Raw genomic sequence first — 23,599 nt, 5'->3', positions numbered from 1 at the left:
ATGGAATCCATTAATTTCTTATATGAATTACAAGGAGAAAATAAAATTAAATATTACGAATCACTCATAAATATTTAAAAAATGGTGGGCGGGGAACAAGATGTGATAGATAACTGACCTTTGAACTTTGATTGACCATGTTATTGAGTGGGTGTGTGGCCTTCACTGGTTTGGAAGATGGAGGATGATTTGATTTGTCATCATTTTCTTCAACAGAATTGTCAATCTTACTGAGCACTCTCATCAACTTCTTTTGTTGCCTGCAAATTAATTTTTGATTTATTTTAGAAATTGAAAACCATGCAGGTTACATTTATGTTCAGCTCAATTCTTTAAAAAAAACCCTTTACAATGTTTGCAAAGAATAAGTTGAATTATTAAATGCCTTATTTTAAAATATCCATATGTTTTTGCAATGTTTTTACAATTTACCATACTCATTTGACTTGGTTTTAATCAGTAACTGCAATTTCTTACTTTGGTTGCATAAGAAGAACTTTCTTCATGACTTCTGAGATTCTGTTGTCGGCCAGGAAGCTCTCCTGCACACTTACACTACCGCCAACCACACTGGACTGGCTACTCTCTCTCACACTATTGCCGACAACACTGGACTGGTTACTCTCTGTGACGGAAGAGTGTGGAGATTTCCGAGTGGAGCGTGACGAGGGTCGTACTTCAGCGGAGGGCAGTGGAGAGGAAGGAACCTGGCCAGCGCTGGCAGGACGAAGTCTCTACAGAAAACACAAAACACACAGATACAGTTGATTATCTCATCTTACATATTACAACATAGGACCATATTCATAGAAAGCAAAGTACAGCATAATGAAAAATGTTTTGTCTTGATATTTTACTTACAGGCGACAAAAATTTAATTTTTCTCAGGCACCTCATGCTTACTTTAATTGCTGCAGTTTTGATTATTTCTATTAAACATAGGATTCACTCATTTGAAGTTAAAAAAAGAAATTGAATTCAAAGTTATTCCCCTTTTCAAAACATATCATAACAATAAAATTTCTGCACTGAATTGATGCATTGAAATTTTTGTCTCATGATGCTAAATTATTATTCACTAATTGACTAATGATTGCTTCAAATGCCTACCTCCATAAAGAGAACTGAGGTGTTTATAAATCGGGAAGCATTAGTAAATTTTAGGTTTTGTGGCAACAGTGGTACATGTACCTTTTTAGGGGTTGGGGTAGTTGATGTAGGGAATTATGAACAATGAAATAAACAGAAGGCTGAGGTGTACTTGGGAAGCAGTAGTATATTCTTGGTGTGTTGTTCAGAGAGTGGTACCTTTTTAGGGGTTGGGGGTAGTTTTCTTGGAGCCTCTTTCTTGAGCTTGGATGCCTGTTCATTTTCTGCCCTCAGAGCCTCTAGCACTGCGGATGCCTCCTCCTCTGTATCCATGGCTGTCTTTGTGCGGACTCGACTTGCTGACAGAGGGCGATTGGATGGCTTTTTCTGGTCTACAATGTTTTGCAGTCAAATTAATTTGTAAGCTCATTACAACACAAGGCAATTTGCATTAACCCTTATAATGGAATGCCTCCTTTTAAGAACAAAAGCACAGAGATTTTTATTGCAAGCCATTGTATATTTACTAATGATCCCATAAAGTCGCATGTTAATTTACACAAAACTTATAGATAAAATGGAGATAAAATCCAGAATAAACCTATCAACACATGTATCTATGTGCACTAAAAAAAAAAAAAAAAAAAAATCAGACATGACTCTATCCATATTACAGCCATTCCAAGCAAATTGTATACATGTATTACATATACAGGTATTTGGATCTCATCAAATAATCACAAAAATGTTAGAAAATTCACTGTCTCTATAGATGATTAGCCCAAGCAAGATCCAATTTGAATTGTTTGTAATACTTGTACATAAAACAATTACTTGACTCCAGGGTTGGGGATGGTTTGGGTTTAGAGACAGGCTGTTCTTTCCTTTTGGACTTGTAATCTGTTAAATCTTCGTCTATATCTTTTTTCCTTGCAGCTGACAAATTCTTCTGGACTTTAGCTAAAAACAAATATCAAATCTTTTTCAGTAAATCAGCCTTGTTTTAATCAATACAAAATACAAATTTATTAATAAGTAGTCCAGAATTTTCATCAAAGACCTGTTATTTTATCCACTCAAGGTGCATACAGTTTAGTACAACCAATGATGAATTTCCTTATCAGTATATCAGTTCAGATTTGAGTTGAACCATAGACTTACCCTTAGTGGGTGGAGCCTCTAGTTCTAAGACTATGGTGTCTGTGGGTTTGAACGAGGGAGGTTTATTGGTTGGTTTGTCCCTGCTGTCTAAGGATACACTGTCCATAGCGGGGACCAAGTCCTCCTCAATGTCCTCCTCAGGGATGGGGGATGCCCTCACAGATTCTCCTTCATCCTGTTGTAAGTACAAGTGACTGTTAGTCTTCTTTTTTATTAGTTTGTTTTTATCTGCTTTATGCACTCTCTTTATTGAAATGTTTATCTTAAAAAATGTTTCATGAAAATAATTAATATACTTCAAAACAACTTTTATTCGGGTACAAGAAAATATTGTCGAGTTTGCAAAAGCCTTGTTGTGAATATTTTTTGCTGCAAACCAGTCCTTTAATATCTATATTCATATACCTAAGATTACACTATATTTACATACTAGTATGTGAGATTATGAATGTAAGTCACAGTAAGCAGGGAATCAGTTTATCACGGGGTAGCCCAAAAATAAAGTTTTTATAAATTAAAGTTGGTTAATAGTATATATATTCCTTACGTATCACAATTTTTTTTAATCATATGAATTTTTAAATAGTTCTACACTGATTTTTTAATAATCTGTTTCATGTTTTTGGGGGTTTTTTTTGGGGTAAGATTATATAAATAGTGCCTGTTTGGGAGGGTAACAGTTGAAATTGACACCCCGAGAAAACCATTGTCAACCGACGCGAAGCGGAGGTTGACAATGGTTTTCGAGGGGTGTCAATTTCAACTGTTATCCTCCCAAACAGGCACTATTTATTTTGTTATACTGAATGTCTTTTTTAAAATTTTTAAGAAAATTTTACTGCTTTTATATAGGAATAACGTGAATTCTACAGCGAACCGTACGCGCATAATTTTCGCGCATGTAATATTTTTTAATGTTACCCGTTGCCAAGTGCGTTGCTAACGCTGAGGGTAATAGTAAATATTATTAACTGCGTCTTAACCAATCAGATTTCAGTATTTAACATGAAAGTATAACAATATAAAAAAGTACACTACAAGCAAATAAGAGACTGTAATTATCATTATCAACCAAAACAGTACATCATATATGTATGACCAAAACAATAATACCATGCGAAACAAATCAATGGGACCTTAGGAACAACAAATTCATCTCAAAAGGATTTTTGTATTGACAGTGATTTATAATTTCATTACTGACACTACATTACAAGTAGTGTGTCAATCAGGTACTGTAAACAGCACAAATGTTTAAAAGCAGTAACAAAAATGATTGAAGCACAATCTTGAACATAACATGGGAGAAAATCTACAATATATATACCAGGTACTTTATCTATTGAAATAGAAGCTATTTCATTTTTCCTTTTTTCCACTTAAGCTAATGTATGAGTACTCTTTTAATATTCAAAATTCAAAAACCAAACATAAAGTGAATTTATTTTGCCATAAATTTTTGTGATAGAGGGTGAAAATAGCAAGTTTAACTTTGTTTACAGTATACCAAAGCTTGTTTTCTCAGCATTGGCAGGTAATGGTCATTCAACATGCATCTTTAAAAGATAATATAAGTATAACACTGCAGTAACTGAATTTGTTCACCAAACCCTCACAGTCATTCGCAATGAGGACTACAATAACATAAACTCAAACTATATACTGTACATTGCATGCAAAATTACAACTGAACAGTCATGTTTTCCATCTTAACCTGTGACCATCCATTTTGATCCAAGCATTCTGGGATATCTTCTTCATCAGACAAATCCTATAAATGACGATTTTTGAGATTGGTTTTTCCAATAGTTTATTAAATTCCTTCAGATGTAATTTTTCCTCATGATAGTAATATGGTAGTAATAACTGCATGTCTAACCAAATTCTTTTTAAATAATATTTAGAAATTCTTACACTGCTAACTTCTTTCGCCAAACTTTCTTGTATACTTCTATTCATGGCAAGGCTTTGTCGAAGTTTCTAAAAGGAAATTTTATCACAGTTAGAGCAACAGCTTTTCCCTTGGTTTCATACACAAAGAAATTAAAATAATCTGTACAACCAAAATGCTTTTGATATAATGAGGACACAAGAGTTGAACTCAGACAGTGACTACATCCTACAATGCCAGCATACCTTTATATCAGCGATACTCAGCATAAGTTTCTCATTCTCTTCCTCATCTTCAGAATCAGACTCTGGGGGTTTGGGTTTGGTTTTAGAGGTCGTGGTTTTTCTCTGCTGGGTAGGTGGGGCTGATTTCACAGCCCTCTTTGGTTTGGAGGAGACATTCTTTGGAGGGGTAGTCTTCACCGGGGATTTATTGAATTTGGAAGCATCAATTTCTATCTCACTATCAGAATCCTCATAAAGGTCTACAGAGTTTAACTAAAAAAACATAAAAAATTAATTTGTAGGCAAATATCTTTTTAGTGACTTGTGATATACATATTTCAGAAGTGATACTTTTATAACAATATATTAAATACATATAATCAGGAGATTTGATGATGTACCTTATTGTCTTTTTTGTCCTCTTCCTCACTGTCCTCAAAATCGTCCTCATAATTTCCTGTTACTATCTCTATAAAAAGAAAAATTAAAATAAAAAGAATCAACATTCCATTAGTAATCAATTATTAACTTTATCATATTACATATATTGGTCTGTATTTTGATTGATATACATTCATTTTTCTCATCATACTGAAACATTCATCAGTGCTAGTGAAGATCGTTCTAGTTTATAACCTTGATTTGAACTTACAGCCATCAAAAAATGAGGGATCTTTACAACATCAGCATCTACTGCAACAAGACATCTGGGGTTTATAACATCCCATGATGGGATTAATAAAGCCCACAACACAAAGATCATCTATTCTCCCTCAACTTAAAACAGTAGTGAAGTATATACTGGTCAACTAATTTTTCTTGACATATCTATAATTTTTATTGGTTATTTACAAAATGACGAAAACTCTTGCCTTCTAAATGTCTACTTTACTTTCATTTTATATTTATAGTCAAATTCAGTATTTGAAAATAGACCTTAAACTAACCTATACTTTCTGTAGATTAAAACCATTTGAAAAAATAACTATTGATCTAGAATAGACTGAGACATTCTCTCCATTAACTAGAATAGAGACGTTTTCTACATCAGTGATTACCTGGGGCCTTGAGACGACACCGCTCTCCCCGCTCTGTTTTAATGTTGACTGATCCAGCTAACCAATTTCTCCTTCGCTCTCGAGCTGGGGCAGTTTTTACTCGATTTTTCTCTTCCATTTTCCTTTTCTCCTCGGCAGCCAGTAGATTTAGATCTCGATGGTCTATAACCCTTTTCTGGCGAATGTCTACAAACCAGATAAGAACACTGAAAACTTGGAAATTCAAACCAAAATAACATCAATTTTAGACTATTGCATGTGCATGGTAAAATAAAATAATCTAAGCCCAACATATAAATAACATTCTTTATTTTTTTTCGTAAGAAAAATAAACTGAGTAAAATCCTACTATGACCAAAAATTGTTTAAATTTCATGCACATGAGCATTCATATTTGTAAATACAAGAGCATAGTACAATATTTAAATAATTAAGATTATATCTTAATAAGAATCAAAGCCTATCCTTCAGCTATCAAGCAGTGAATATCTAGGAATACCTGGTTCCTTTTTTGCAAATGAAGGACTTTTATAACTTACATTGTACACCTTTGTAAGTTTTGGATGCATTATATTATGGCTTTATACACTTAATTACATTATACAAAATGGTTATAGCAGATCTACATACTTATAACCAAATTATACTGGAAGTGTATATTTAATTCTAATTCAAATAAATAACATTAATTTATTCTAATTAATTAGCTCTGATGTAGTGTGTATACCTCCAGCAGTTTTCACCCTCTGTCTTTCGGTTTCTGGCTCTGGGCTCTCCATCCTCTCCTCATTTCGAGATGATGAAGGGTGTCGCTGTTTTCCTGCATTTGCACCACTTACGTAAATAGAAAATCCCTGTTCTTTTCTTTCATTTTCAATCTGTCTCTTGCTTTTCTTTCTCATTTTCTTCAAAAGCCTAAAAGATACATACATCTTTAATTCTCTGCTAGAATTTTAGGTAGGGTAAAAAGGGCTTTTTAATATGCACTTAGGTTGCATGATTACTGTAGATCACAGCTCAATAGCACAAATTTGACATTGTTTTCTTTTTCTCAAGGGGGAGGGGTCATCAGATGCATATGAGTGATTTTTTTTCTGCTCATTAATAATAAGCTATAGTCCAGGACTTTATACAAATATTAATTTTGGATCAAAATAACAATTGCCCAATGTACAAGAATAATTATCACACATCACTACTAATTTCTTGTATAAGATATTTCCAATTTTTCATTTCCTTGCACTCTACACAACTTACCTATTTCTCTCTTGTAACAAAATCAAATAGTCCTCATACCCAGGCAACACCTCCTGCATTGCTGCTTTCTAAAAAAATAATTACAAACGATAATATTCATTAGCATTACAAAGAAAATTTCACCCTAATGGTTAAATTCAATAGATCTTTTTAAAAATATGCAAGCATATTAATATATACTTTACAAATTAGGGAAACATGTGAAACAAACTTTCATTCAAAATATCTAAAGAGAATAATATTAACGAATGACTCTAAAATACATTTACCTGCATATTCCTCTTCTGTTCTTCACTAGCAGCATTTTTTTTCTTGGAATAACCAGACCCTATTAAAAATTGCAGAATTCACAGTCCTTGTTTCAAAATTAATCTGAGATCTTTCTAATGTAAAATTCAATGCAGAAAATAATTAGATAGAAAACAAAAAAAATTTAAGTAAAAAAGCAAAGAATTCATTTAAGCTAATTTGGGGAATAATGATCATTAAAATTTTGAAGAATCTGCAATATTGTATCATATTAAACAATAGTGTATCATATCATACAATACTATATCATAGGAATCATGTTATATCATTTAACAACAAACACATCTATCAAGTAGGTTTGAGTGAGGTAGGAGATTTTTTTAGCATCCTTGATAATGGAGATCAGGCTCTGCATCTGAAGCTACCTCTACAATTCATTTATATTGTAGATCAACTATGCAAACTATTATCTATAAAACATGTGACCTGTTCCAAAAAACTTAACATCATCCATCATCTGAAACCTATGGCTCCGATTCAGCATTCAAGCCTGTCTGGTAGTGCTGAAACGAATACCATAAATCAGTATTCGAATATTCGTGAGTACTATTCGATTCATATTCGAATATTCGTAGACGTCATAGACAATGTATTAAGCATATATGATAGTTTGTATTACGAAGTGGGTGTATGTGTAGACTGCTTAAACATGTCCGCTCGAAGTCGACACTTAATGCATGAGTATCCATTGAATTGGGTGCGCATTTAATTTTTAAGCAAATAATAATATACTGATTTTTTTAAAATTTCCATCAACTACAATCAAAAGATTTATTACTTCTTTAATAATATACTGCAGTCCTCACTCCTGTATGAGACAGATACGTAACTTTGTAAGTCAGTCCAAATATTTCCGCCATGTTTGATATAGTATTAAACAGAAAACTGATAACGCTCATAACTCCGGAAATGTTCTGTTTATTTAAAAAAAAAAAAATTATATCAAGGTATCTTTTATAAAAAAAACTTTCGATGTACCTTTCGATATTAACTCTCCGTAGCTCACACTCGTTCAAACAGTTAAGAAATTTTTTTCTTCAGCGTCTGACATGAATTGAAAAATCCAGAATGTTTGTCTCCGTTCGATGTAAACCCTGCTCTTACTTTCAAGGTAAACAAGCATGGCGGAAGAGTCTATTACTGGGTTAAGTAATAGACTCTACCAAGCATGGCAGTCATAGATGGCGTTATATTTACTTTCCTTCCAAGTAAAATGAAATAACACGATGCGGCATAGTTTACAGTGCTTGATATGGGTGTTTAACATGTGATCGAATATTCGAATGCTAAATATACATTCGAATATTAGAAATTTACTATTCATTTGCGAATATTCGAACATTCGTTTCAGCACTACTGTCTGGTGCATCAGTATCATAAGATGCATCATCCTGGCAAGTTTAGTGAAGTGAGGACCAGAAATAACAAAGATATCATCAGAAGAGGGCACCTGTTTCAAAACTTTAACCAGCTCTTAAAACTTTAACCTCCTCCAGCATCCAAAACCTATGGCTCAGATTCAGCATTCAAGCCTGTCTGGTGCATCAGTATCATAAGATGCACCATCCATGCAAGTTTGGTGAAGTTAGGACCAGTAGTAACTTAGATATTGCTATCAAAGGGCACCTGCAACAAAAACTTTAACCTGCTCCAAAAACCTTAACCTTCAGTATCCAAAACCTATGGCTCAGATTCAGCATTCAAGCCCGTCTGGTGCATCAGTATCATAAGACACACCATCCATGCAAGTTTGGTGAAGTTAGGACCAGTAGTAACTTAGATGTTGCTATCAAAGGGCACCTGCACCAAAATCCTTAACCTCCTCCAGCATCTGAAATTCAGGATTCAGATTCAGCATCCAAGTCTTTCAAGTCTATAAGTAGGTCCAGATGCATCATCCATGCAAGTTTGGTGAAGATAGGACAAGTAATAACTTAGATACAGGACCTGCAACAAAAATTTTAACCAGGTCCGGAAGCCAATGCCGACGCCGGGGGTATAGCATAAGCTCCCCCAACTTCGTCTCGGTGAGCTAAAAAGTACAATTGAATGCAATTTACCTTTAATAAAGATAAAATTCCATGAAAAACACAAAAATATCACTTTTTAAGCATCGTCCAAACATCCAACTTCGAGGATAAATAACTTTCTTAAGTGCAAATAAACCCTTATTTTGTGCAAATATGATCGATATTAAATTATATCCTAAATCTTTTAAAACGTGTTAGAAGTCTGCCAACATATGCAGCACTATGCAAGATGATTTCTTGTGGACCCCACATTTTCATCGAAAAATTGCCATATTTTGTACAAGTGCGCATGCATAGACTCCCAAAATGGAGTCCAAAATGCTTGCAGAAATTCGCTTCCGTTGACTCCGTTTTGAGAGTCCGCCTAGACTGATTAAGATGCATGATCAACCACCGCTGTACATTTACATTCAAATTTCAGTCCTATTTATAATTGCACTTGGTCAAACATTTACAAACGCAGAACCTGCAACCACTGGGAGCTCTGACAACAATGCCATGGTGAAGAGAAAATTCGAACTATTGCCTCCTTTGACATAATGAATTTTGAGTTGTCAGAATTGTACCCACATTTTTATTCATTCAGCTTTTAAATATGCACAGTTCTTTTTTACTGGTGCCAACATATATGATAGACAATAAACATGATAGACATGTACATATTCCGTGATATTCAGTTGAACTCATCCAGTGCAGCACTGTAAACATATCAGATGCTTTTAATGAAGACAGTGATTATTTTTTTTTACTAATAAACGAAAACGTTTTTTTCGTGTGTAAGAGGTATGCATGCTAGGACACTAGCTTTTACTGTAAGAGATTTTTTGAGATTTCTGTGTAAATGGGTTAAATACTGTGTTGTTTGAAATGATTTTTTGTGAATAAATCATGTTAACACTTACTATCCATTTCTGCACTTGCTTTGTCAGCCAATCCTGCGTTTTTGTAACTTCAACTTGTTGCTGTTTGGAATAGTTTACATTGACATTCCTCCATTGAAAAATGTTATTAATCAACGCATGCGCGTTGTAAAATTGTTCTGGGTCATTCGAAACCTTGTCATTTCCTTGAAGAAATATATAATTTAAAGAGTACTGAAGACGTCGTTAATAGAATAGCTTGAGAACTGAGGAAAATGGAATCCCGAAAAAAGAAGCATGAACACATTTTGAGCTACGAAAAGATCTTATGGTAATATCTGATTAATATATCAATGTCATTCTATTTTCATGTGTAGCAAAATCCCCATTGTTGACCCCCCCACTGTTAACCATTTTGTATGTCGTTGGTTTGGATTTTTAAGGTATTAAAAAAATAAATACATGACACTACCTATTCTCTTTTGAGAAGTGGCATAGCCTACATCGACTTCTCTTCGCAAGCCCTCATATTTTGATTCTGGAAAACGTGTAAATGTCAGAACCGAAGACGGTCTATGCTTCGACTCATGTTTCCACTCCAGTTTCCCTGAAATATCGTAACAGGCCTGTTATTTCTACATTTTAAACATTAAATCGTCCATATATCACAAACAAAACAACACTTACCCGCTGTCAAATTATTTTCTCAACATCTGGATGTAGGCTATGCCTGTCCACTTTTCAAAAGAGAATAGACGTACACTACCATATGATCCACTCTGCAGAATGGATCGTAAACCCTTGGCTAGCGAAGATGGATACTATACATGACATTTTTATCTGTTGATTGAGAATTAAAATCAAAACCATGAATTATTAACAGCATATTTATTCCACTAACCCACTTATTTTTGGCAACTTTATTTTCCCAGAAAAACACACACAAAAAATTATAGTGAATAATTAAGAGCATAATTAATTTTTACTCCTTTGATTAATTCAATCCAATTATAGAGAGAAAATTTTATTACAATAATAATATAAACTGAGTTGGAACAATTTACACTCATTTAAACTGTCCAGCCCAGTTTATATTCATATAAATTCTGTATTCTGTAGTAATTGAATTCTATAATATTAGTTGTAAAATATATACATGTATATTAATTGGTATGATATATGTATGTATTTTAAAGGAATTGGGGGTTTTTTTCATTGTTTAGTGAAGAAGAACTTTTCAAGCACAGAAAGCCATATGATAAGACTGTCCCTCAGAGGGGAGGTGACAAAGACTTCTCCCCAGATGATTCTTGGCTGCAAGCTAAAAGACTAGAAAAATTCTATGAAGAGAGGAAAACTGTGTTAGCAGAGCCAAGGGTAGAAAGAATGTAAGTATAAGTTTTTCTCTTGCTAATCGTCAAGGTTTTTCACAAGCTACCGATGTACAAGCACAACAGAAAACTCTTTATGTGCCACAGTAAAATATTTAATGTCCAAGTAACATTTTTTTGTACATCAGTATTATCCACTGCATGTCATTAAGATCTGCCAATATTACAAAGGTATGTTCGGATGTTAAGGTCAGACGACACGTTCCTCAATTTTAGATAACTTTTTCCAGGAATTTGTTAATGGTTTACTACTACTTTGACAAGCTTTCTTGCAAAAAATTAGGGTACCTTACCAGGCATTTCTGCAAAATACTAGAGTATGCAATTTCCTATATAATCTTCTTGAAAATACACTTGAATTGCTGATATAAAAAATACATCTACAGCACAGCGAAATTCACTATATATTATAAATATATCTCCGCCGGGGCAGGGCTTTGAACTCACGACTTCTAGAATCTATACGCTTCTGATAGTGAGCGGCCACGGTTCTAACAATTCAACCAAATTCAAGTAAATTTTGATCATTTTTAAAGTAATTATAAAATTAATATTTTTTATTGGAACTCTTTATTACGAGGAGATACAAAAAAAATTCTCGAGGAACGTGTCATCTGACCTTAAGGGTAATTATTCATGTAATATAAATTAAAAAACTTTGTAAATGTTAATCCCAAAACTTGTTTCTGTCTGTCTTTATGAGAAAATACAAGCATTGATCACCTAAATTGCTGTTGCCTCATTTTGTGCCCAAAATATGGAAATAAGATGTAGTATTCTTTATTTATACATGTATAGCTCATGCACTGTTATTAAGGGTATTAAGTTTATACACTTTGGCTCCAAGAATTTCAGTGCAAAGCTTCCAACAAACTATGGGCATTGCTTAACAATTTTATATTCATACAAGCAGCCCCATTGTTGATTAACTTTTCAAGATGGGTACATTATTAAGCAATATGCAGTATTTGAAGGTTCTGGTCAGAAACACATGGTCAGTCTAACAATCACTTTAATAGCATGTGATCGGTAAACAAAGAGATAACAATGTACTGCATATTCAAACTTTATACATTGATGTTAAATATTATAGAGGAAGTCTTGTGACAGGGGAATGGAATCCAGATATCCAGTTAGTGGAACTTCACAAAGAAATGGTATGAAAGCAAATGAAATACAAGTGTATAGTCTAAATAGTAATTTTTTGTATTATAATAATAGGTCAGTGCCATGTATGAGGCAATGTACATGAAGAGTAACACTTTTTGTAACAAGACACCAATTTTTTTTAATGCACATAACCAAATCATTTAATTCCACATACTTTATACAGTCAAGTATATTATTGTTCACTTTATAGGGTAAATTTTGGTCCACTATGGGATTTACAGACAAGAGCAAAAAATGGTTATACCCAGAGGAGGCATTATTTCTAATGGAAACAGTATGCAGAATCAATCTCTCTCTCTCTCTCTCTCTCTCTCTCTCTCTCTCTCTCTCTCTCTCTCTCTCTCTCTCTCTCTCTCTCTCTCTCTATAATACATGTTTGGTCAGAGTTTAGAATACCAACACATTCATGACCTATTTTTAGAACACTCTTGAAGTTTGGTATAAAGGTTTACCTGTCAGCATTCAACAGGCCTATACTGAGTTTCTGAAGAATCTTAAGTTTGAAGAGTATCTGGTCTATGCTCATCTCAGAAGAATTGGATATGTTGTTCTCCGCCATAATGGGAGGTAAGGTTAACTAGTTTCACAATTGATATCATGACCCACTGGTATTTGGTCTGTGATATCAGTGATAGATATCTGAGATTTCAAAAAAGGTAAGTCTTATAGTTAGTATAATTTCATTTATTTGCATACTTAGTGATAATGCATACCAAATACTTATGCTTGAACAAATACATTTAATGAGTTACTGACTAGCTTTCCATTACAACTTGAACAAAAATTTCTTAGATTAATAGAGCTTATCAGAGCATATCAGCATAAAAATACAAGATACAGTTGGTTTTTGGGAGTTGATTTTAATCAACTCTCCAATGCAGTTACTCTGGCAAACCAGAAATGAGAAGGGTTTGGACGGGGACATACTAAAGACCTGAAATACTAAATACCTGAAACTATATATAAATGATATACATGTACTTTTATGTTTTGCATCAAATAAAATAACTTTATTTGTGTGAGTATTGTATTTGCATGTAAAATGTGGCAGAAAAATATCATGAAATGACATCCTTATGAATTATTTATGCAAAAATATGAAAGATTTGAAAATTTGAATTGACCTGAAAATTTCAGCTGACCTGAAACATGATATAAATGATATGTATATATTTTTGCGTCAAATTAGATGACTTTATGTGGGGTTTTACCATACTATACATGTAACTCGGAATTCTTCTTGGAAAAGCCAAAAAATTCATATTAGAATAAATGTGCACAATAGTACTCATATACAGTACAGGCAACGCGGATCCCGTATTGGCCCGCGTTACCGTCACGGTATTTTTATCGTTCCCGCGATACACCATCGCGGTTTTTGATCGCGGTATGGATTGCGACCGTGATGACACCGCGACGGTGTGATTTACCGTTATTCCTGCTGCTGCTTGTTGTCGTTACTTTACCTGTACTGTACATTACAGGCAATGCAGGTCGCGTAAATCTACGTCAAATATGCGACTTCAGATTTAAGCATAACAGCTGCATTGTAAATAAATTGTGGTCCATATTATTATAAAATTAATAAATTATATTTATGAAATAGAATTTCATGACATCGGAAACTACATTCGAATTACAACATAAAATGATTATCATGCTGTTTAATTTTGTGATGTGTAAATAAGAACACATATCTTTGTATTTGACGTGCTTATTTCAATTATTATTTCTATTAGTTGATAATCCTGTTTTTATAACAATCTTAAAATTAAATATTTTCATAAGATGAACTCGTATCAATGCAGAGCAATTTCATCTTCTCATTTTATTAGTTTACACGCATAGCGCCGTAAACTGTCAATACATGACTTGTGTATGTTTTAAATTGAGAAATGAACAAATTTTGGGAATCAACTAAGAGATCTATTTTTCCATTCAATAATAAAATTATCATTCATTAATAAAGTTGGTGCTGCGTTAAAGCACATTGAATCATAACGTGTATCAGTATACGTTTCCTGTGTATACATATAAAGTTTAAGTCACGATCATTTTCTGTGTATACATGTAGTGATTAACAAACTCAGGGTAGAAAACGACATGCCCTTGAGGGTTTTCACACCTATTCACGACAAAAGAAAAAGTCTATATCGCGTACGGCTTCGTCTAATCGCACAACACCTTACAAGAGAGAGAGAGAGAGAGAGAGAGAGAGAGACGTTTAGGCGTAATTTAACGTACACTTATGTGAAATATACTAATATCCAATACTAAATATTCATAAAATTAGTATTCATAAAAGAATATGGTACACTGTGATTGAATCCATCATGCAATTTCAGATTTGAGTCCACGTGCTGCACCTGTCAATCAAATCAACCCGCTAGCTCTACCACGTGTTTCCTCCATGATAAAGTTTCGTTCTATTAGTTTTATTTTTAATAAAGAAAAAAAAAAAGAAGTATGTTTAACAGGTAAGTTTTTTTTACAATGTTCGTGATGCATGATATACTGTGTTTGGAAAGTTTAATTAGTTGTGTTTTTTCTCTATCTCTCGTTTAATTTATAATGGAGGTTTTTTGCGGGAAGGAACATCTTCAACACGTTTAGCGGTTAAAGAACGCAGTAAAATAAATCAATTAATTGATATAACTATTAGTAAAATTGTTTGATATGCATGTAGAATTCTTCTTGGTCAATCGTTACACTGATTATCTACCTGCCTCATTCCTGTGTATTCTGTGCGTTCAAGCGTAGAGTGATTTCCTGTCAGTGCGACGGTTTCACACCTTTGTGTAAAACAATTGGGACTGAAGTCAAATAATGTTAACTTCGACAGTCTTAAAGCGGTTGGGGGGGGGGGGGATAAGGTTACGATAACGGGATACGGATTTACATATTTGTAGTAGCTTTGTATTCAATAAGATTACATGTACATGCCCACATAAAATGATATCAATACATTTACTGAAATGTTTAAATGTTTTTTTATCGGCATGAAATGCAAAACTTTCAAAACATGTTCTTAATTTCTTTGAAATGTGTAAGAACATAAGAACAGTTTAACAACATTTCCTTCTCAAAATTTGTTATCTAGTTATTCTGTTTAGAGAGAGAGAGGGGGGGGGGGGCTCGGTCGCGAGCGAACGCTAACTTCCGTCACGGCGGGTAGCTGGTACACCATCACGACACCATGACATGGGATACCCACAATATCTTTCGATTACATAATTTTATGCAACTCTGGGTATCTCTAAGGCTCCTTACTCTCTCAGTCAGACTGACTCTATAAGAACACACGGCTTCGCACTTAAAGATTGTCGTCGCAAACGTAACGCACTTGAAAGTGGGAATCCTCGCGCAGTGACAAACGACGAGCCATACATGTACCTAAAGAAACGCAACACAAATTCAATAAAACGTGAATTCACAAAAAATGTTCTTTACACGTAAAAGACCTTGTAAGAAATGAACGGAACATGCTAAAAATACCGGGTTGGTAATTTTATAGGAAGCCCTAATTTTTAAACATTTGCTCATCATTAGTTGACACGCATGGACTTCAAAACAAACAATACAAATGTAGGCGGACCAATTAATTGTTAAGAAAACACAATCACACTGCGTACACATTTATAATTTTATTGGCAATTAAAATCATTTCATGATAATTTTTAATTTAACGACCTTCTTAAAATATGATAATGGATTCGAAAATATTTTATTTGCAATTGCTGCACAAGTATTAAATTAAATACTTTTATAATTTATTTAATAGCTATGAAATAAGAAAAATAGTAAAAAAGACTCCAAGTATTTCGATTATAATCACTGTCAAAATCGGGTTAAATATCGTCATTAAATATAAAGAAACATTCAATTTATTTGTCATTCGGGGAGATAACTCCCGCTTGTATACGATACTTTTCCATCGATAATTTTACCGTGGCGGGGACAGGTAGATGATGAGTTTACCGTGATGGGAACGCGGTATACCTGTCTCACCTGGCCGATCACCTCGATGTGTTTATACCGTGACGGGGCGCGGGAAACACGGGATCCGCGTTGCCTGTACTGATACAGCTAAGGAACTTCTTGCCAAGAAAAATAACATATCGTTGATTTTAGCATAAAAATTATCAATAAAATCAACTCCTGTCAGTACTTTGATTTTTTTTATCAGCTAGGGTTTCATCAGTACCTGTAATTAACTGTGGTTGATATTGAATCAGTTTTACATAGGTTACAGTTTTTATTTTCACTTTGATCACAAACATAAATTTTATCTAAAAAAAATACTGGGCATATCTAAAAATTGGACAAAAACACTGAAGCAATATCATCTACCAATATCAGCACTGCAGAATCCATGTCAGCTTATGAAGTTGATTTGGCTACGGTATATCAGATTAACAGCTTGTATATATACGGTACCATATGTAATACCCTGTATTATCACTAAGTACCATGTATTATAAATATTAGATTAAAGCTCAGAATCTTTAAAAAATTAATCAAGTACTGAACACAGGCAAGGTAATTGGACAAAGCATAATTTCATTACAGACTGTGCTATGTATTCTGTATTTTTAGGTTGTTGAGTACAAAGTATGAAAGAATGATTAAACTTGACAAACACATAAATTTAAAAAAGAGAAAGATGAAAATGAAACAGCAGTCTGTCTTCGTGGAAAATGTACAACAGGATAGCACTCCACAGAAGAAAGTCAGGCTGGGAAATAGCACAGACTCAGTAGAAAATTGTTCAGTTGAAATGCAGGTTGATAGAGACACTGTAACTACAGGCGGATTGTCTAGAGAAAATGGAAAGTCTTGTTCACAAGGATCATATCAGTTAAGCCAGAGGGATTGTCTGAACAAAGATGAATGCTTCAGAACTATTTGTAAGGAGTCTTGGAATAAAAAAGAAGGAAAAATAAATCAATCAGAAGATATCCATTTCAGTAGGAACAAACAGACAAATGTTGAAAGGAAAACTGATTCTGAATATTTGAATGAGGGAGAAAACTCTAAACAGACCAAATACAGTGAGTGGAATTTTGAGGAGATAAGATTTCCGGATATTGGTGTTCCTGGGGATATACAGCTTAAAGGAGGGATTTCACAGAAGTATTTACCCAAAGGAATTCCTCCTTTGTCGTGCGAGAAGATCAACAAAGAACAATTAAAACAGAAACAGAAATCCCAGAGGAGAAAAGAGACTAAGATCAGGTATGGTCAAGATCTAGACACGATGGATCTTAACTTTTCATGTGATGTCTCTCAGCCTGTCAAGAAAGTTAGTGCTTCCAACTGGAAAGAGTACAAAGAGAGATTATTGGAATCATTGGAACATAACAGTTTTAAATCTCCTGTAAAACATTTTTGGACAGATGGAGTTGTCCCCCTTATCAGACCAGAAGAGGCTATAAATACATGTAAGCATATGATCATTATTAAAGAATATTTATTTCAGATATATTTAAAATTTTTGCTTCAGATTACAAATGTATGTAAAAAAAAATATCAGTAAATATGCCTGTATCAAATACAAGTCAAATTTTGTGTTGTCCTACTGTTTATGCATTACATGAATATCCTTTAATTGGGTCATGAAATACTTTCAAAAGAAGGAAACAGGTTACAATATTTTCTGTATAAATCAATATCTATTAGTAAAAGAAATGTACATATATTTTGAACTCACTACAAGAAAATATTTTTAACTATATATTCATGAAAATTAGTTTCAGTGTTAAAGAAGTTACAAGTCATACCACAGTGGGAAGGAAACTCAGGGGTTACGAGCAAGTAAGTTTAAATGGACATTAAACCAAATTAATAATTGCACATGCACTATCAGCAGAAAAGTGCACATACGAGCTTCGCTTTATATAACTTCTTTTGTTTGATACACATTTTCCTGATGACCTCATTGATTTCAGTGAGAGAACATATCCTCTCATGAACTCTGTCCTGGATTTCTATTTTTGTCCCTTTTTGGCCAATTCTCAATAATGAATACACATTTTTTTAATTTAAGAACTATTTTATTCAAGTACAAGTACTATACATAAATACATTGAAAAGGATTGAACAGACGCCTTTTTAGCTCACCGAGCTTATGCTACCGGTATACCCCCGTTGTCGGGGATTGGACCTGGTAAAGGTTTTTGTTGCAGGTCCTGTATCTAAGTTATTACTTGTCCTATCTTCACTAAACTTGCATGGATGGTGCCTTTTATGACACTGATGCACTTGACGGCTGAATCTGAGTCAAAGGTTTTGGATACTGAATGAGGTTAAGGTTTTTTTGAGCTGGTTAAAGTTTTTGGAGTAGGTGTCCTCTGATGATTATATCTTAGTTATTACTGGTTCTAACTTCACACCAAATTTGCATGGATGGTGCGTCTTATGATACTGATGCACTCGACAGGCGGAAATGCTGAATCTGAGCCATAAGTTTTGAATGCTGGGTGAAGGTTTTGAGCTGGTAAAGTTTTTCAAGCAGGTGCCCTTTGTTAGACACTTCTTAGTTGATATTGGTTTAGTTTTCAAATTTGAATAGATGATGCATCCTAATTATGATTCTGATGCCCTTCACAGGCAAGGATGCTGAATCAGAGCCGTGGGTTTCAGATGCTGGATGAGGTTTAGTTTTTTGAAACAGGTCATATGTTTAATAGATGGTAGTACTATTTTGAACTTGCATGGTTGATTTAACTATTACGGTATATAAATGAATCTCAGTGGTAGATTCAGATAGAGCCTGATCTCCATTACCAAGGATGCTTAAAAAACTCCCATCTTACGAAATGGTTTCTCTTTGCGGCATTGCCATAGACCTACAGAAACAGCTAGGTGGAAATGCTTTAAAGTATTCCAAATCAAAATTCTTGGACTTTATCATTCTAGTGAATAAATGTAGTTTGGACACAGAGGTATTCATGAATATTGAAATATTATGCAAAGAGGTGCTGAAACAGGAAACTGGAACAGAGCATATTAAACCAAAAAAATATTATTAAATTCAGTATTATTATACCACTATTGCACATTGGGGTCTTTTAACTGTAGAAATATTTTAATTTTTAAAAAAATATTTGCAGTACAGACACTAAGAAGGATTTCCCCAAAGTTTCCTATGATGTTTACAAGCCTGATGCAAAGTTCAGAAAATCTAGTCCTGGAGTTCCTGACCATAGAGTCTGCATTGTCAGGTAATTCTACTGTAGTGTGCATTGTCAGGTAATTCTACTGTAATGTACATTGTCAGGTAATTCTACTGTAGTGTGCATTGTCAGGTAATTCTACTGTAGTGTGCATTGTCAGGTAATTCTACTGTAATGTGCATTGTCGGGTAATTCTACTGTAGTGTGCATTGTCAGGTAATTCTACTGTAGTGTGCATTGTCAGTTAATTCTACTGTAGTGTGCATTGTCAGTTAATTCTACTGTAGTGTGCATTGTCAGGTAATTCTACTGTAGTGTGCATTGTCAGGTAATTCTACTGTATTGTACATTGTCAGGTAATTCTACTGTAATGTACATTGTCAGGTAATTCTACTGTAGTGTGCATTGTCAGGTAATTCTACTGTAATGTACATTGTCAGGTAATTCTACTGTAACGTACATTGTCAGGTAATTCTACTGTAGTGTGCATTGTCAGGTAACTCTACTGTAGTGTGCATTGTCAGGTAACTCTACTGTAATGTACATTGTCAGGTAATTCTACTGTAACGTACATTGTCAGGTAACTCTACTGTAGTGTGCATTGTCAGGTAACTCTACTGTAGTGTGCATTGTCAGGTAATTTTACTGTAATGTACATTGTCAGGTAATTCTACTGTAGTGTGCATTGTCAGGTAATTCTACTGTAGTGTGCATTGTTAGGTAATTCTACTGTAGTGTGCATTGTCAGGTAATTCTACTGTAATGTCAACATGGCAGTTCAATTATTGCAGATGATTTGAAAAAGGGGGTCAGTTTAGAATGTAAGGCAAGCATTTTGCCCTGAAAAAATTTTGACCCAAAGAAGCTGGGTCCAATTTCTAAGTAGATATTTTGTTCCAGATTATAAGATATGACTTTTGACCTCAGCTGAGTTTGAAAGTCTTGGACCAAAATGTTTCTGAATCAGAAATATTTGGTCGAAGAATCTTAAAACCAATAACACTATTGCCCTAGATAGTTGTGTTTAGTACGTGACTTTGTTATAAAAGCACGTATCACATTTTAAAGAAACTGTCACTCATAAATGCATGTAGTTACAAACAATAAAAAAAGTAGGTACTGCAGTAAGGGTTGTTTTTTTTTGATTTAGTAAATATATATTATATTTGGTTTTGAACAGAAATGTTCTGAAGTATTCATTGTAGTTTTCATAGGTAAAAATTTCTTCATAAATATCTGTACAACAAAGGTGCCTGTATGTCTGATTTGAATCTTAGATTACATTACATGCAATGAAAAGTTATTGCTATTATTTTATGTAATTGAATCGGTATGATGTTTAATTTATGAAATACTTTTTTTATTGGTAGGAGTGAAGAAGACCCACCTTCTTTATCAAGCATTACATCTCTGTATAGTTACTATGACGATGAGGTTCCACTTCACTGGGCAGTAGTGGATGATGGAGAAATCGCATTCTATTCTTTTGATAATGTATCATTTCCTACTCAAATCTTTAAGGGTTAAATTCTGTAACTGAAAAAAACAGGAGTATACATGTATGTATGTTAAATGAAATAAATATTGTTGATTCTCTTATTTTCACTTCAATTTTTTACTTGTTTTCTAAAAAGATGACGGGGAAAGCAACTCGGACAAAATGATAATTCATTTTTTCTATAGCTTGTATATGTAAAATTAAGTAAAAAGTTAGACTGTCATTAAATAACTTAGTTTACTTTACATTTGATGAAACTGTAAGGTTTTGCAAGGGTTGGATGAAAATGTGTATGGATAAGTTTGTTCCACGTGTTTATCTATAGACTAAACAAAACATTACCATGTTTGTCTCAAAAACATGCATGTGCTGCTTGTGGAATTCGTATTAAGATTTTTCAGCTGTAACATTTTTATTCTATAAATTTCCCCTAGAATAACTTTTATGACACTTTCCACAAATGGAATCATTTTCCTTGACTTTCCTACCCAACACCAATGACGAACTTACCAATATGTAGCATATTTCACCTCCTTGAAAAAGTCTGCAATGTGGAGCAGTAGCTCTGTTATTAAGGCCTTGCTCTGTGGGCACCATATGGTGATCAGTCTGTCCATTCAAGGTCACGTGTCCAGAGCATACCTTTTCTCCCCTTGCTCCAAGCAGGCTCATACTTCACCCACAAAGTGACTGTGATTGAAGGTTGTGCAGTAATCTAGAACCATGTTTCTTGGTCTAAGGTTAAGGCCATAGCAGAATTATATATTAAATCCTTGTCCAGGGCAAATCTTCTCCCCCCTTGGTCTAAAATGGTTCATACTTCCCTCACAGAGTGTCTATAGTCAAAGTGTGTGCAGTGACCTTGAAGAAACTTGTAGGTCAAGGTCATATAAGATTTTTTATGCAAAAATTCTTTTATTTCAGAGCACATGTACTTTCCACGTAGCCCTATTTGACTCATACTTCACATCAAAGAGCTTTTGAGGAAAGTGTGTTGTGACCTTGAACCCATTTTTAAGGTCAAATGTGAAGGTTATAGCAGAATTATTTGAAAAATCTGGATCATACATCACCTACATGGTGCTTTTGATCAAAGGGTATGCAATGACCTTGAATGATGTTTGTAGATCAAATGTCATGGTCATATTGAATCACACAAAATCCTTGACATAGAAACTTTGTTCAAGGTCACTGTACATCCTTTGACCAAAAGCACTCTATGTGTGAAGTATGAGCCAGATTGGACAAAAAGCATATATTTACATTTTCCAGTGTCTTTGTCTGTGATACCACTTCGTATTGATTTTGTACTATATAACCCATAATACAAATGACGCCAAATTGAGGAGCCAGCGGGGTTTGCTTATTTATATTTAAATATTTAATCGTACGATGGCTTAAAAGTATATATAAGATATAAGGAATCATTCTTTGAATATTATGAGGTGATAATTTCGGTCGGGGCGTGATCAAATCTATCATAAAGCCCTTCGGGCTCTATTGGATTTGATCACGCCCCGACCAAAATTATTACCTCATAATACTCAAAGAATGATTCCTTATTCCTTATATAAAATCGTCCAGGTGGAGGTTAATAAAGTAGGACGTTGTGCAGCTCGTTCCTGGAGATGTTGACAATAACACATGTTGGTAAACTATTCCACGGCCTGGTGGTCGCTGGGAAGAAGGAATGTTTGTGTCAGATCAGGCGCATGCATTGACGCAAATATTATCACAAGATATTAATAGGTCTATAGGGTTATGCTGGGTTTTGTATGTTCAAGTAAAATATACAATGAAATCAAATATTTCTTTCCTCGACATAATAAGGACACTCAAGGAAAAAAAAACTTGATTAAATTTTATGATGAAAACGACAATTACCGCAAATAGAGTTATCTTTCACATAGTTATCATGTAAAATTTGCGCTACATAATAAATATACAGCGTCTCCTTTTCGCAATAGAAAAATTAGTAGTAAAACGAACGATCCCTAGGCGTTTTACATTGAGAAATAGCTGCAAACATTGCAAATAAATAAAATTTCATCCTTATAATTTTTATCTTTCTGATAAGATAAGGATTCAAGATAACAAGCAGAATCGTCATTAAATCATGCTTGCTAGCAAATTAAATTATGAATAATACAATTTATTTTCATCGATGAGTGTAAAACGGCAGCTTTGAATTTGCAAACACTGTGAATCAAATGCAAATTAAAACACATACAAGTACATTGTAAATTATCGATTTAAAAGTGGGGAGGGGGCAGACTCATCCAAAAAATCTTAAGCAAATAAAAAGAAAAAAAAGGCAGTTTTCCTATAAATCTTAAAAAATTATAATCCGTAAAAAAGGGAGGGGTAGTAGCGTAATGTTCCTTTAACTTCATTTCCTCAATTTCTTACAATTTCCCAAAAAAGTTATGGTTGGGGGGGGGGGGGGGGTAGGCCATCGCCATGATAATTCACTTTTTTAAATGACT

At 34.0% G+C, this 23,599-nt stretch overlaps 2 protein-coding genes across 6 annotated transcripts in view; one reads left to right on the top strand and one right to left on the bottom strand.

Moving 5' to 3' along the window:
- The window catches only part of LOC128164526 (katanin-interacting protein-like), a 37,916-nt gene extending 27,885 nt beyond the window's left edge, over nt 1-10,031 (bottom strand). For 3 of the 5 annotated variants that reach the window (XM_052828430.1, XM_052828431.1, XM_052828434.1), the window contains exons 1-14: nt 9,922-10,031; nt 6,950-7,008; nt 6,681-6,748; nt 6,151-6,338; nt 5,424-5,609; nt 4,767-4,834; nt 4,387-4,638; nt 4,165-4,230; nt 3,965-4,021; nt 2,251-2,425; nt 1,924-2,049; nt 1,309-1,481; nt 478-734; nt 119-260 (exon numbers count right to left, since the gene is read on the bottom strand). In XM_052828430.1, the coding sequence (XP_052684390.1) occupies nt 119-260; nt 478-734; nt 1,309-1,481; nt 1,924-2,049; nt 2,251-2,425; nt 3,965-4,021; nt 4,165-4,230; nt 4,387-4,638; nt 4,767-4,834; nt 5,424-5,609; nt 6,151-6,338; nt 6,681-6,748; nt 6,950-7,008; nt 9,922-9,928 (1,824 nt within the window). In that variant the 5' untranslated portion in view covers nt 9,929-10,031. The remainder of the gene's footprint in view (nt 1-118; nt 261-477; nt 735-1,308; nt 1,482-1,923; nt 2,050-2,250; nt 2,426-3,964; nt 4,022-4,164; nt 4,231-4,386; nt 4,639-4,766; nt 4,835-5,423; nt 5,610-6,150; nt 6,339-6,680; nt 6,749-6,949; nt 7,009-9,921) is intronic. The other 2 variants (XM_052828432.1, XM_052828433.1) reach the window with 2 other exon arrangements.
- Nucleotides 10,032-10,082: 51 nt separating this feature from the next.
- On the top strand, nt 10,083-21,214 carry LOC128164528 (tRNA-splicing endonuclease subunit Sen54-like). Its single transcript, XM_052828435.1, has 9 exons — nt 10,083-10,210; nt 11,103-11,267; nt 12,364-12,427; nt 12,631-12,714; nt 12,862-13,007; nt 17,037-17,881; nt 18,191-18,254; nt 19,553-19,663; nt 20,986-21,214. The coding sequence occupies exons 1-9, from the start codon at nt 10,155-10,157 to the stop codon at nt 21,140-21,142; spliced, it is 1,692 nt and encodes a 563-aa protein (XP_052684395.1). The 5' UTR covers nt 10,083-10,154; the 3' UTR covers nt 21,143-21,214.
- Nucleotides 21,215-23,599: the final 2,385 nt, after the last annotated feature.

The sequence above is a fragment of the Crassostrea angulata genome, chromosome 10 (assembly GCF_025612915.1).
Source record: "Crassostrea angulata isolate pt1a10 chromosome 10, ASM2561291v2, whole genome shotgun sequence".
In the NCBI taxonomy this organism is placed as follows: domain Eukaryota; kingdom Metazoa; phylum Mollusca; class Bivalvia; order Ostreida; family Ostreidae; genus Magallana; species Magallana angulata.
This window is presented reverse-complemented; position numbering and strand designations above follow the sequence as displayed.